Source organism: Hydractinia symbiolongicarpus, chromosome 9 (genome assembly GCF_029227915.1).
Source record: "Hydractinia symbiolongicarpus strain clone_291-10 chromosome 9, HSymV2.1, whole genome shotgun sequence".
Taxonomy (NCBI): Eukaryota; Metazoa; Cnidaria; class Hydrozoa; order Anthoathecata; family Hydractiniidae; genus Hydractinia; species Hydractinia symbiolongicarpus.
The window spans coordinates 14,505,743-14,521,471 of record NC_079883.1 but is presented as its reverse complement, the minus strand read 5'-3'; the positions used below and the strand labels follow the sequence as shown (position 1 = coordinate 14,521,471).

Below are 15,729 nucleotides of genomic sequence, written 5' to 3'. Positions count from 1 at the left end.
AGCAATTCCTCTTTGATCAGCACTGTGATATTTTTAAGACAATATTAAAACTTGTGATGTAACTAACTACCAAAATAAGGTTTCTTTTTCATGATGAGTGTACCCCACAACTTGAAGTAATTAAATTAATACCAAGTTTAGGTCTTAAACCTTCATAATATACAATCTTATGTCAATACTGAGTATCCTTCCTTTAAATAATTGTAAAATCAATATATCGCACCAGTTTAAAAAGTAAAAATACAAAGGAAAAAGTGAATAATTCTCTTGGTACTGCATGTTTTTCTTAGCAAATGCCTTACGCTATGCGGGGGATATAAAAATTTGTCCCTACAAGCGCTTCGCTAGTGCCCAGACCTGCGCGGTATGAAACTTCGTAATAAAATCTCGACCACCTTCAAGTTTCAATATTTAAAAGAAACCCGAAAAAACTTTTAATGCACCCGTTATCACGTGCATAGGAGTAAAAATCATCTTCGAGCAGCCACCGGATCAATGTTATATTACAACGGTATCGTCATGATTTCTAGAACTCGGAAATCCTGATAGACCACCATCATGACCTAAGAACCATAGAAAAAAATACAAAAAACTCAAAGGTCGAAATTCAAAGACGACAAGGCAGAGCATTATTCTCAGGACCTAAAGACCTCAAGCCAAACATCATGTCAGAGATTCGATATTTGAAGAAAATAGACAAGCTCATTGACATTAGCCATAGAACTGGACCGTCACTCTAAGGTCACTGCTAATCGAGGATAATATTCTAAATGACCAGGTAGTCTTCTTGGATATCGATATCATCACCAGTCAATCCATATAACGAACATATGCGTTTGTTGTTCTCAATTTAATCTAGAAACACCCATTGGCGTGCAAAAAAGTTGGGTTCTTCACACTCCGACTATTAGATTTAACGGCAAACCTTTTAACCGTCTAAAATGTGAAGCGACACTGGAGCCTTCGACAGTCATGGAGAAGTCGTAAATAAAATGCATCCAACAAAAATCCAAGGGCAGATCTAGCAAATTTTCTAAGTAGGTCATATGATGCGCAGCATCATGACCTATTAGGAAAATTTTAATAAACAGCTGGGGGTCTTGGCTTTCGCTAAAACGGGCGTTGCGGACCCTGAAATAGGCTTAAACGGGGACAGAAAACCACATAAACACTTCAAATAAATAAGACAAGAAGCCCTGCGGCTTGAAGATTTCCGTCATTAGCCTGGGAGATGGGAAATTTAAAGTAGACCTTGAAAACAAAGAATGGGGTAAAAGATCATTAAGTATACTATAATTCTCAATTATTATTGCAACTAACCTGCAATGTTAAAATACAACCTAAATAAAAAATTAAAAATAATTTTTTTTATTACATATATATAGTACTCTGAAATAATAGTAAAAACTTTAACTGGATATTTTAAAACTGATCTGGAAAATTCTGGAAATTCTAGGATACAAATCTTGCAAATCTTGTTACGCTTCATGCATGACGATTTGAATATAAAACTTCTGAACAAGTTCAATTTCAATGAATTATTATTCAATTAATTCAGCAATAAATACATATTAGCATTTGAATACTTCAGTGTTTGGGTCTTCAAAATTTACTCTCATTGAAGATTTTTTGAAAATGTTGATGGTGCATGGTTTGATAACAGCTGATTTAAAAAATAAAGTACAAACTGAGAAACATGAATAAAATTTCACCAATATATATAGAGTAACGCAGATTGTGAGCAACCTCGATTTCAGGGCTTTTTTTTCTTTTTTTAAAGGCCGAGGTTTGTAAGTTTTAAAAATTCAAATTACTATGTTGTATATTTTTGTTTGGTATCCCTACATGCATTCAATGAGAGATTTACATTCAGTGGACTCTTCCACGAGAATTCGGCTAGTATATATATAAATATGTGCATAAATTTAATCGAGTTGACTTTTGATATCTTTGTTAAACAAGTAACATATTAAGCAGGTGATACAGGCAATCTGTGGAGGAAATATACAGGATGCATTTTGTCGAAATAAATTAAATTTTGATTGATTAATATAAATGTTTTCCGCATGCCGTACTGATATGTATACCACGGTGAAAGCCTCACGGGGTAACCTAGATCCAAGACTGGATTATGAGATAACATAAAACAAGGCGGAATTTCGAACTTCGGATTCCGGGTAAATTCTACAGAATTTGATTTCGATCCTCGGCATTTTTTGGTCGCGGGACGTTGACCTAGTCTAAATCTGCGCCTGAAATCCAAAAAGCATTGACACGTACCGTTACCGTTATTGTAATTAAATCGTGAACGATAGTACGACTAACTCATTCCTTTCCCGAACAACGATACAATACAACTCTTGCTACAGACAGCCCTCTCTGTCCCAACCCCAGACAATAATCAGCAGAGGGCATAAGATATGAAGGCATTTATACCGGAGTAGCCCATCTCTAGGAAGATTGTTTATCCCTGGCCACACGCGTTTCTTTTTTTATAAAGTACTGTTACTTCGTCAAATATCTTAAATCTGACCATGCAAAAGAACAAATCCCAGCTAAACATGGCTGACGAACGCGAAAAACAGGAACCTTCAGAAATCGTAAAAGTTTTTGTAAACCATGTTGACACATTCTCAGGAAATGTTATTAGCAAGGTATGTTGTGCATCTGGTTATGCCAAATAGCTTTGTTTTAAAGCCTTTCTCCAGTCCCTTGCTAAGTACAGGAAGATATGCTTTTGGACCTCTCTTTTCTTAGCCAATGTTTTTAGAGAGATTGACTTGACTGCCATTTTTATTCGCCAAATTTTTCAATAATCGACTGCAGCCCTGCTCCCAACATACATGCTTTATAGAGAATTAGACATTAGTTCAAGGGTGGTTCACAGGTTTCTTATTTTGGCAGAGTGAGAAAACGTAGCCAAACAACAAACAGAATTTAGGGTCCGGTGGAGCAACAAAAGAGTTTCATCTTGTTTGGATTTTGCTTGCTAAGAGGGTAGGGGGATTGAGGTAAGTTTGTTAAACATATTCATCTTATGAAAAAAATATGTTCCTCTGAAATTTGTTTTGAATTTCTTTTTTTAAAGGAAAATAACAATTAATTGTACCCGTTGATAAATCATTAAAAATGATAGTGTATTTCATTCTTAAGGAGTAAAAATGTTTGGCGCTTTAGCTTCAGTAGAGTTCTGTAGACACATATTTAAAAAAATGATAATATCAAAACCTGGCCCATCTTAAGACAGGACAGCCTATCTTAAGACACGGTGGCCCATCTTTTGACACGGTCAATTGACGGGCCAGGACCAACTTGCGACATGGCGTTAAAAGATGTTTGCATACATCAATACATACCTTGTATTTAACATAAACTAACTCCAATAAAGTTAAAAAACTGAACTGCTGCAACCTTTTTCCGGCGTATTGTTATATATGGCTAGCTGAGATTAAACCAAGTTAAACATTTCAAAGCAAAAACAACACTACTTGACAACTCTTGGAGCAAGACTAGATCAGTGGATGCATTTTTGAAGCAGTTAGAGACTTCTTTGTTGAGTGATTAGGGATGTTTTTACCTGGATTGTTGTGTGCATAGTGACTAACTAATGACAGGTATAGCTAGCTAAGTTATTGTTTAAGCTATATATGTTGACTTTTCAAGATAATATTCAATGGAATTATTGCAACTTGACCTATTACGTAACTTGAGAGGTAGAATCGTTTTGGCTAGGGCAGCTTAGATTGAAATATGACTATGATTTAAAGAAATATTTTGTGTTAATTTATATTTTTGTGATCAGTCTCACCAGTTTCGAGCGGAGTCTTTAAAGCTCCCATTTGAGCTAACAGAAACCTTTTTTGAAATACTTACCCAACTGAATGACAGCCTTATGTTGTTAGAAGATCAAGCCCACAACCAACGTTTTACTGACTGTGCTACTAATCCCCATTTGTCAAATTTATTTGTCATTTTATGTCTGTGTTTGTTCATTTTTTAAGAAAAGCAGAATTTATGACATGGTATTTGTATTGCTCATTATTAGAAAATTCATGATTTATTCTCCTCCATGTTACAATGTTTAACTTTAGTCTGTGAGCCTTAAGACTGACCCATGTTGTGGCTGTTTCTAAAAAGTGCCATTAGTTAGGCGTGTCCTTTTTTGGCAAGATTTCAAAGCACAAGTGTCCTTTGTTAATAGTTGGGCCTGTCCAATCTTATGACACATTTTTTTTAAAGCATGGGAATTGTTTGTCAATAGTAAGGCCTGTCCCATTTTATGGCACATTTCCTAAAATTGCAAGAGTCCTTTGTGTACACCTGAGTTTGTCCCATCCTATGCCATGGTTTTTAACAGCGAGAGATTCCTTTGTCAATAGTTTTGCCTGGACCAACATAAGAAGAATGTGCATATATTTGTCCAAAGTTGGGCCAGGCCCGTCAATAGATGGGCCATCTCAATTGCGAGCGCACTGACCTTTTGGGCCGGTGTCCATATTTGGGTCAGAACAATAATGTAGCTATACAAAATGGTGTCCTGACACATCTACCAACAACGCTTCCTTTTTGTCAATGCTCCATCGCAACTATAGCTCAACGCTTTGGCGTTGTTAGCAAAAAAAACTTTTTATAGAACAAATAAAAATGTAATGATTAATCTTTTGGCTTTTTATTTTTAAAGTTTAAATCATTTGAAAAATTGGTATAAAATTTAAATCAGTTAAATAACAAATATATAAAAAAAGTTTTTGTCAACACTTTAAAGCATGCAATAATTCAAATTCCTTTTTCGCACCAGTCGTTTGAACTGCACATTGCACTTGTTGTTGCGATAACTATTTAAATTGTAACATGAGTACATTCAGAGAAAAGTTTGATGAAATTTATCAACTACCTAGGAGATATGTGCAGCACAAGTTCTGTTAGTGATTATGGAAATAAAATAATCAATTTTGTTAAAAAAAAAGAGTCAACACTTTAAAGCATGCAATAATTCAAATTCCTTTTTCGCACCAGTCGTTTGAACTGCACATTGCACTTGTTGTTGCGATAACTATTTAAATTGTAACATGAGTACATTCAGAGAAAAGTTTGATGAAACTTATCAACTACCTAGGAGATATGTGCAGCACAAGTTCTGTTAGTGATTATGGAAATAAAATAATCAATTTTGTTAAAAAAAAAGAAAGCTTCTATCAAAAATGCTTGTCATTCAGAAACTCATTATAAGAACAAGAGTTAACATGAGCTGGAATAAGCAGCCCATTTTTTAACACTTACAAACAGGACAACCAGGCATTGATAGTTGGGCCAGCGTTGAAAGATAGAACAGAACAATGGTAAAAAAGGGGGTGGTTAGTCGAATGCTAAAAGGCACAATCGGCTAAGTGTAAGAACCTCTTTTGTTGCCAGCCTCCTATACCAAACATATGAATAAATTAAAGAATCTCTACAATTGAAATCATAAATGCATTCCTGTAACTATCAGTGTCCATAGTATATCCATAATAGCATATTATGCTTTTACTCGTATAGCCTCTGTGAAGAATGTGCAATAAAACTCTCAAACACTCAATCCTCACATAAACAACAGTCTTGTAAGAATAAGCAGTTATTATTTCCTGTATGGCACTATAAATTCAAGCCTGTGATATTACCTTTCTCAGTCTGCAAGAGTTGCTTATACTGAATTTTACAGAAACAAAAGCTATTAGGCTTCTTTCTAAAATTTTAAATTTCAAAACAAGCACCAAGTTCACCAATGCACCCCTGCTGTTTACAAGGAGAAAAAACTTTTTTATCAACATCATTTTAATTTTACTTATAAGTACAGTATATACATACGGTGATTTATAGAGAAATTCAAAACACAGCTATTGGCAACTACAAAGAAAAAAAAATTCCTTCCTTGATTGATTACTGTTGGCTGTTTTTTTGTTTTTTTTGTGTACAGATGTGGATTATTTTATTGATATAAGCAAAAACCTTTAATAATTATGGTTTTATTATTATCCCTATCCCTGATTTTTATTAGTACAGTCTTTTATTTTCTTTACTTTTAAAATAAACATAAAGGAATTTTAAGTAAAATATGCTTCTGTAATACAGGTACTTTCACAAGCTGTTATTGGGAATACAGAGGGAGAATTGGAAGACGAGGATTCCCAATTAAGTGTTCGTGATTATTTACTGGAGAGGCAAGACTGTTATCAGGTATTTGGAACTCTAAAAGATCCATTAGCAGATAAACCTGAATGGGTTGATGGAATATTTGAGGTAATATGATAGATAACATTTCTCTTTTGATAGTATACTATTTAGATTCACATTTGAATTAAACATTTTTGTGACATATTTAGAATGTTGCAGTCATTCTGTATTCACACATCATACTTGTTACTTTTAGTATGAGAAAAAGGAAGACTTGTTGGCACCACTTTTGGGTTGCAACATTATTATATTTGATATTGTGTCAGATCCGAACCAAGTTGAGGAAGCCACATGGGTTGTTTCAGGTATCAAGTTTTTTTTAAGCACCGAATAAGTACTTATACAAAGTTTAGTAACTGCCTAACTAACTCTTACCCTAACCTGAATCCAAAGTGATATTTATCATTTCAAGGCACATTTTATTAAATGTTTTCTAATCATTTTAGCTTTGAATGCTGAAATTCCAAACTTCAATACTTCAAAAGTTTTTATATGCATCTCAACTGTTCTTACATGGGGAAGGACGAAGCCCCTTGATCCTGTAAGCTGCTTTTTTAAACCTGTTAAATATAACTGTGTTGTGAAAGAAAACAAATTTGGATGATAGATTGTCTGCATTTTATTGGTTGTTTAAAACATTAAAAGTTGATGATTTTCTGATGAGGAAACCCCTTCGTGCTTGCAAATAATATTGTTTTTTTAGTATCAGCTACATTATTTTACTAATATAAGGCCCTACTACTTTCTTTATTTCTGAAAAAAAGTCTATACATCCAGCAAAGTTGTTTCTTTGTTTGGAAATATGATTACATTTTTTGTATGTGCTCCAAATAATGTTTTGATTACACATAGGATGACCTGGAAATGCCATTCACAGAAGAGGATTACCGAAAACGCAAAGCGCACCCTAATTTCAAGTCACATTTGAGCTGTGAAAAACTGACCATAAAACTTGGTAAAACAAACAAAAGCAAACTTATGACTTATGTGGTGGCCTCTGGTCTTAGTTATGGAGAAGGCGAAAACCTATTTCATTTCCTATTCAAAACAGCATGGCTGGGAAGCTCACCACACTTACATATATATGGAAATGGACAAAATGTATTGCCTACAATACACATACGAGATCTGGCCAACATAGTTGTGAATATCTGTGATCAAAAGCCAAAAGTACGATATATATTAGCCGTTGATGATGGCAACTCAACTTTGGAAGATATTGTCAAAGTATGTAAAATTTGACATGAAATAGCATAAAAAACCTGCAAATAGGGATCCGCTGAAAATATTTATGGCGTAATACTTTATGTTTTGTCTTATTTTTGTTTAGTCAATCAGTAGGAACCTTGGCACAGGAAAAATCAAGTTTGTCAATAAAGAGGACGCACTACTTGAAAAAGACATTGCAGTAAGTTTGTGCATATGTATCAAATTAAAACCTTTTATAAATAAATAAATAATCATTTTTTTCCTTGGATGGTCTTGAATTGTTACATTCCAGCAACCCAAACTTGTTCAGGTAATTTTTGGACAAATTTGCAGGGTGCGAATTAACAGCTCGCAATTCGCAATTTGCGAATCGAAATGCCGACTTCGTGAATATTCTACAAAGAATATGTTAAATTGCGAATCCCATTTCCTCATCAAACATTTGTTTCATCTATTTCTAAAGTAAGCGTTATCAAAAGATCAATTTTTGCAATTCGACTTTATATTTCTAATTCAAACCCTGATTTGTCCATTTTATGTTAACATGAAAACTCAGTTTTTGCAATGTAGAAAAATGGGCAAAAATGTATACACGTATAAAGTCTTTTTGTGAAAGGAAAAATCCTGGCTGCAATGTTAGGCCCTTGTCGTCATACACGGTGACAACAACATAGGTATGGAGGATAAAATCTTATTAGGCTAGCTAGATTTTTAAAACATACAAACCGTCCTGCAGTATTCCCTTTTAAAGCACAGTGCACTTTTTTTTAGCAAGCTGATTTTGATATGTTGCTTGTCAATCTACGAATGGATGCAGTGCTTATTAAAGAAAATATGAACTTTAACTGGGTAGCTGAGGTATGAGAAGTTTAAACTTGTGTGTCTGTATCAATGTATGGTTACAGAAACGAGAAAAATGTTGGAAAAATAACAACAAATAACTGGTGTGGTACCTAATACTAATTTACGGTCTTAAATAATAATTGAGCAAATGAGATGCTGGATAAGTTGTGACAAGAACTACGTAGACTCACTTTTGTATGTCACATATTGGATTGTTAAAGGATATTTCAGTCCTTTATAAAATCATTTCCTATTGAGAAAATCAATTTAAAGTTAACACGCATTTAACCAATCATAGTTTTTTACAACAAGACAATTTCCCATCCCTATTCCCAAGTTCCTCCTTCCGATTCGATTAATGACTGGGTATATTCTGTTTAGACGGGTCTTCCAGACAACATTACGAAAATTATTAATGAATACAAGCAAACAAGGAATTTACTGGTAAGGATAGGTTCATTTGCATATATTTATCGGACGCTATCACATTTGCATTCGATGGTGGCAGTTTCTCCGAAAATTTGGTTTTTGAAATGTTCTTGAATTTTTTTTTCAGTTATGAATTATTTCTTTGTATATAATTAGAATTATTTCTTTATCAGCCTTTAAGAGTGTGCATTTTGGGCCCACCAGCAGTTGGTAAGACGAGCGTGATTAAAAAGTTATGTGAACACTACAAACTTCATCATATACAAATTCAAAATGTCATCGAAGAAGCAATCGCAGCTTTGGTGAGTTTTTTGGTTATTTATTTTCTTGCGTTTTTAAAAAGTCTGATTATTGCCGTCCCTAATAGCGGAACGGACAGAGAGCTCTTTTGAAGCGAGCAAAACAATAAATTATTTGAACCAGATCAGTTGTGAGATTCCGGCGTCCAGGACGGCACGTATCTGCGACTAAATGCCAATAAGCATAATGCTTTTACTTAAAAATTACTTAGACAAATCGAAACTTAAGAAAATTGTGTAATACCGTATTTGCTTTGAAAACCTATTTTCATATCAGGAAAAACTGAATTGCCTCGGAAATTACAGAAAGTCCGATAAGTTTTTTTATAAATTCTGTGTCGCGTTTTTGTTGTTGTTGTTATTTCAGATCTTGATTTTGTTATAAGTTAAAATCTGTGTTGTCATTAAAAACACAAAACTTAAGGAAAAAACACTAGGAAATATATGGCATTTGGTGTTAGAAATTGGTCGTAAAGTCTGGAATGTCTCTTATTTTTGACATTTTTTTTCAAATGATTGTGTCATTAGCTACTCGTGTGTCATTAGCTACTCGCTTCAACGTTTAACATGGACTTAAACACATTTTTTAGAAAGTGTCAGCAGCAAGAGCTGACAGCGAAGACGTGGAAGATGAAGATGATGACATGAAGGCGCAAGAAAGTCAGAAAATGCTGGAAGAAATAGAGGAGTGCAAGGAAAGAAATAATGGTGTGGTGTTTGTTTTTTGTTTGTTTGTTTGTTTGTTTTTGCTTTGGTTTTGGTTTTGGTTTCTTGCTGATTGCGTTTTCTGCATATGTAACAACATTTCGTACAACGTTCAATTAAATGATTTTATTTTTACATAGGTCGATTGGAAGATTACCTACTGATTCAGTTCTTCAAAGATAAACTTCATTCAATGCCTTGTCAGAATCAGGTATTTTCATCGAAACATATAACGGCTGTTGGTTTTGGATCAGTCTATAAGTGTATAAGAACGTAATTTCATTATTTCGACCAATGAATTTGCTTGAATCGCTACCATTTTTAGTTTTACGCGCATTTCGGTTTCAAATAAACATGTGCCGGCCAGCGCTAAGTACGTCGTGTTTTGCTATTAAGGTCTGTTTATCACACGCTATTTTAAAGAATGTGAGGATTCAGGGTAGTTTTAATGATAGGGAGCTTACTTGAACCATTTCGTTGCATCTGTAAGGATTGATTTGCAACGTATATAAAAGCTAATCTAACTGGATGATATGCTTTTACTTTGCAGGGATTTATATTAGACGGTTTTCCCAAGAATATGGAGCAAGCTAGTCTTTTGTTTTCAGGTGAGCGTGACACCGGTTATGTATGTACAAGTGCCTACTTGTATTAATTCTGCGAAAATTAACATTTTGCCAAAGATTATTTTTTCTAATTGGAAAAATGTACATTTGACTAATTTTTGAAATATGATTTTCTCTTGGAAACACTCTGGTCACAATAAAATGGCATCCTGACTCATTTTTGAAAATTAAAAGACCTAAAAATTAATTTTCGAAATTTTCACATCTTTTCTTTTTGGAAGATTTTCTTCTCATTTTCGAATAATTCTTCCCTGAAACATGTCATTCAGATTCAACTCCAGAAATTCGCCTTCCTTCACTAATATTTTTTCTCCGACAAAAAACAAGGGAAAAGTAATTTTTTTGAGTATTTTTTTCTTTTTATATTAGTTGAGGAAGATGATGACGAAATGGAGAACGAGGAAAATCCGGTTGGTTACGACGCCAAAATTATGCCAGGTCTGTTTGTATTTTGATCTTAAATGTTACTAATAGGTAGTCAGTCATTTTAACGCACTTGTCCTAGTTAAAGAAAATGATTATTTTTAAGGATTCTTGCAGTGATTCTATTTTCATAAATTAAAAAACTATTTTAGTTCTTATGTTTTTGTTGATCTTTGATTTAAGTTATACCCTTTTTATGTATTTGTCTTTTAATTTAAGTTGTTGTTTTTTTAAATTGTTTTATGGTTAGGCCGCCTGCTCTTAAAGTTCGTTCATTGACCTTTTTTTATCGTTATTTATCTTAAGGATGATATTTTACAAAAAATTGTTTCTTTCCTTCCATTCTTTCCCATGTAGTAGAACATCGTAAAAAAAAGATATTCCCCCATTCCTCCACCGGATAACTGATATGCAACATGAGCGCCTCGCCTATATAATACAGTAGTCTACGCTCATGACTTAATACCTAACGTAACAACGTACTTTCTTTGGGCCTGCAAAATTAACTATTGAACTGAAGGTTCTTAAGGGCCAAGTGGACTTTAATTAACAATATCTTTATCTCATATTGGTTCAATTTGATCTAACGTTCCCCAAATCGATGCCATCTTTGTTCTGGTCCATGACAACATATTCACTGACAATTTAATTGGTCAATTTCTATAGAGTTTGTCATTTCACTGAATGCATCAGACGAATTCTTGCGCAAGCGCGTGATGAATCTGCCAGAAAACGAAGTTGCGGGAACTCACAATACTGAAGAAGGTTTACACAGAAGACTGGCAGAGTACAGGTCTGTCAACAGCGATGATGAAACTATCCTGAATTACTTTGATGAGCTAGAAATACATCCAGAACACATAGGTAGGTGTCTTTATCTTGTGAACATGTTGCTGTATGCTCTTAATATATATGATGTATTTGGTACACACTGTGTTGCACGCGTAAAGTTTGATCGACTATCGAATAGTGAGGACACCGAAGTAACTTGACATCGTCCCTAAAGCACTAAGCACTAAGTTTATTAGCACAAGTGTTTTCGTTAGTTAGAAGTGGAAATCAATAAAAACTGATTGTTTTTTATGTTTGCCATAGCCTGATAATTCTCGCAGTTCCGAATTTTAGCAAGTACATAGCCTGATAATTTTCGCAGTTACGAATTTTAGCGAGTTTATAGCCTGATAATTCTCGCAGTTACGAATTTTAGCGAGTTTATCGCCTGATAATTCTCGCAGTTACGAATTTTAGCGAGTTTATAGCCTGATAATTCTCGCAGTTACGAATTTTAGCGAGTTTATAGCCTGATAATTCTCGCAGTTACGAATTTTAGCGAGTTTATAGCCTGATAATTCTCGAAGTTAAGAATTTTAGCGAGTTTTACGTTTTGTTAAGTGTAAGTTTGTTTCGCGTGCATTTATTTTTGAAAATTGCAAAAAAATATAATTTACGCGTCGATAAATTTTCTCGAATCGAAAAAATATAACTTTACACGTGCATCAATTTTTAGAAAGAACTTTTCGTGAACTTTATTTCGTTTTTTTTTTTTTTAAATTTTGCTAGAAGACATTTGGTGTTTACAATGAAGGGAAAGAAAAACGACTAACGATGTAAATGCTAATAGTGTAGCTAAAATAGTGCGAAGGCTTTCTACATTCGTCAGAGTTTTCCATGCTATATTCTCATCTCTTTCTTCTTTAACCACTTTATACAAATAATGTAGATTTTATTGTCATGAGTCGAGCAATTCCAAATTTTTTTCACAAGAAAAAATTGTCGCAAATCTTTGATTTTGGCATATTTCACGAATCCGCACGAAATTTCGCGTATTCTCGAAAAATTCTTCCCGCTAAAATACTTCTGTCAAGGTAGTTTTATTTTGTCAATATATTTTAGATGTGACGCAGGATCATACACCGCAAATGCGTCAGACATTGGAGAAGATTATCCAAATTATTGGAAACAAACGAAACTATGGTATGCAACATTTAATTCCAGTGAAAGGTTCTGTCCTTGAGTGTCACGATTAGCTGAAAACTAAAGACCAGCTTATTCTGTGTTTTCCTTGTCTGCCATGTTTGAACATTCTTTGTGCGTTAATTTTTTTATATGTCTGTTGAAGATCCATGTAACACTTAATGCTTAACCTTTTGGAACGATTACAATAATAGGGCTCTTAAAGTACAGTAAAAAGATGGTTTTCCGCAGACAGATAAAATGTCCAAACCGAATAATATTTAATCTTTTAACATGTTAATGCTCGATTAACATGTCATTTTAAAGCCGGTTTTTTTAATAAAATCATGCTGCTTTTTTGAGCATTTGCGATCTATCACCGGAACTTGAAATCCTCAGCCCGGTTTAGATGCATAGGGAAAGTTTGCTTTCAACTCTGTTATTATTGAGTTTAATTTCCAGATGTTTCGTTTGCTTCCTAACCTATCACTTACTTTCATTCTAATTAAAGTAAACATAAAAGAAAAATCAGCCTTCCTGTTTAATTTCGTGAAAAAATTATACAGAGAGGAATGGCGGAATAAAGTTCTTTTAAGGTAGGGGTTTTTGATTTGCTGTTCTAAGATTTTATATTTTTTTTAAGGTCCCACATTAGAAGAGATAGCAGAAATGAAAAGACGAGAGATCGAGAGAGAGGTTATAATATGTCATTCACCACTCCATAATTTTACTTAATCGGGAAGTTTTCTAAGAGGCAAAGAGAGCTGGTTCTACTGTATGTTTTGCTGAGTGAAAGAACATTAAGGACATCTTTCTACGCCCTTTTTTCTGCATACGTTGTCACGGTACGAAGAAGGAAAGTTTACATTTCGTACATTCAATATTTCAGTTGGATATGCATCGACGTCAACAAGATGAAATAGAGAAATTGGAAGCAGAAGAAGCCCGAGACCGAGCCAAGAAACTAGAAGAATGGGTGCGAGGTTTATTTACTCCTGCTATAATGCTGAATATGTATATTTAGATGTAATGGGAATGTCGCAGTTTGTCGATAGAAAATAAGACTTTCGTTAAAAGAAGTTCGACAAACTGCTAACACTTGATATGCGGATTATATTTTTGCTTTCCTCACTTCTTTTAGCGTAGTCGATTGAATGATGTTAAAAAAGAAGAAGAAGAAATGCTTGAAACTCAATCCATTCCTCTTCGCAACTACCTCATGAAGTACGTCATGCCTACATTGACACAAGGACTTTTGGAATGTACAAAAGTAAGACCAGATGATCCCATCGATTTCTTGGTAAGTCAAAACCAATTGTTATCAAGGAAAATCCAAATAATAATGGGGGCTTGGGTTGGGCAAATTAAATAAAATCTAATTTTCACATCTTCTAAAGTAACGGACGTACTTTAGAAGATGTGAAAATTAGATTTTGTTTAATTTGCGAAATTTCAATAAATGGACAACTTGTATGTCCAGGAAATAGTTCCTTAAAGTTCATTATGGCTGGCGTTCTTATTCACGTCGACCTTCATTCTTGTTTCTATCATTCTGGCGAAAAGCAAATCTAACTGCTGATTTTTTTTTGTTTGTTTAATTATTTTGAGACTGATGGCGGCAGCATGAGGTAATTTATTTGTGAGGACAGTGTGATTTTACGTATCAGTGTCGCTGTTTTGTGCTTTGCAAATTTGAGCATTCGTCAACCCCCACCCATGGCGTGAAATAATTTTATTTGCCGCATTAGAGTTTCGCGCGAATTTAATAGCTTATGTGGACAACCATTAACATTTCCTAAACTAAAAAATACTGTGTTTAAAAGAGTGCGTTGTTTCGTAGGCCCTTCTCTGGTAACGTAACTTCCTTTTTTTTCTCGTTACAGGCGGAGTTTCTGTTTGAGCAAAACCCACAAATAAACACGTGAAGTGTTGGATGGTATACATCTCCGCTAATACGCATGCGCCGAATTTCGCTGCTATGATACAGATCTCACGCATGTTTTCTTTGTTTCCTGTAGATATGTTAAAAGAATGATTCGTTTAGTGTAATTTATATTGTATATGAATATATTTTTGAAAAGTAATATAAACATCCAAACTAACAATTTTGTTTTTTTCTTTTACAGGACGTATATTTATCACAGTATTTTTTACTTTACATGCTCATCCTGTATATAAATTCGGAAATAATAATAATAATCCGATAGTTTGTTCGAGAATTTAAGTTTAGCTTTTTGTAGTTATTTTTCGCTAGGTCAAAATTTTTTTAAAGATAATTCACGAATGTACTATTTTAAGACATTTTGTAAAGAATCTTTCTCGTGAATTATTAGTATAAATGCGCAATTTGATTTGATTATAAGCCTATTGATTTTTATAATGTCGCCTTTGAACTTACTTAGATAAAGAGCTAAGAATTATTTGTAATGGATTCAATGAATAATGAAAACATAATAATAACTTTTAAATGCCACCACATCAAGCACAAGTTCACCAAAATGATTTTAGCGAATAACGTTTGACTTGTTGCGTTGTTGTCGTTGTCGTTGTTGTTGTCGTCGATTTTGTCGTTGCGCTTGCGCTTGCGGTTGTTCTTTTTGTTTTTGTTGTTGTTGTTAACTGGAACTCTAGCATCGCGGGAAAAGTGACTACAACGTTAGTCGTATATGCAAGGTGGAATATCCATTTTTCAAGTGTCCATAATACAAGAAAATATATGCAGAGTAACGATTTCAGACTGCTAAGAAACTTTAGATGTGCTCTTCAAACTGTTGAAAACAATTTCACCTCGAAATGCGCATCAAAATACAGCTGCTTCGAATCTGGATGATCCGAAAGACACCATACTTTGTTGGTGAAAAGAAAGATTGAAAGTCAGCCGAATTTTCAAAGAGAATTACAGTGGTATTAGATGCGGCGCCAAAACACAACGGTCACAGTCTGAATGATAATAAACAACCTCACGAGAGTTCTAATGCCTTTTCGTCTATATCCAATTGCAATTTCTGCACTAAAATCCTTGAAATTTTTGT

At 34.0% G+C, this 15,729-nt stretch overlaps 1 protein-coding gene across 1 annotated transcript; it reads left to right on the top strand.

Annotated features, from left to right (window-relative positions):
- Positions 1 to 2,515: 2,515 nt before the first annotated feature.
- Positions 2,516 to 14,815, top strand: LOC130656878 (adenylate kinase 7-like). Its single transcript, XM_057459820.1, has 19 exons — positions 2,516 to 2,654; positions 6,109 to 6,276; positions 6,407 to 6,515; positions 6,657 to 6,751; positions 7,063 to 7,437; positions 7,541 to 7,618; positions 8,191 to 8,277; positions 8,644 to 8,706; positions 8,865 to 8,993; positions 9,581 to 9,698; positions 9,836 to 9,906; positions 10,246 to 10,303; positions 10,691 to 10,759; positions 11,411 to 11,608; positions 12,638 to 12,718; positions 13,341 to 13,393; positions 13,587 to 13,673; positions 13,839 to 13,997; positions 14,581 to 14,815. Exons 1-19 carry the CDS (start codon positions 2,535 to 2,537, stop codon positions 14,620 to 14,622), a joined length of 2,160 nt encoding a protein of 719 aa, XP_057315803.1. The 5' UTR covers positions 2,516 to 2,534; the 3' UTR covers positions 14,623 to 14,815.
- The last annotated feature ends 914 nt before the right edge of the window (positions 14,816 to 15,729 follow it).

Coding starts and splice junctions, on each gene's coding strand:
- LOC130656878 (XM_057459820.1), top strand. CDS start 2,535: ATGCAAAAGAACAAATCCCAGCTAAACATGGCTGACGAACGCGAAAAA. Junction 7,619..8,190: donor TACTTGAAAAAGACATTGCA/GTAAGTTTGTGC, acceptor ACTTTTTTTTAG/CAAGCTGATTTTGATATGTT. Junction 10,760..11,410: donor CGACGCCAAAATTATGCCAG/GTCTGTTTGTAT, acceptor CAATTTCTATAG/AGTTTGTCATTTCACTGAAT.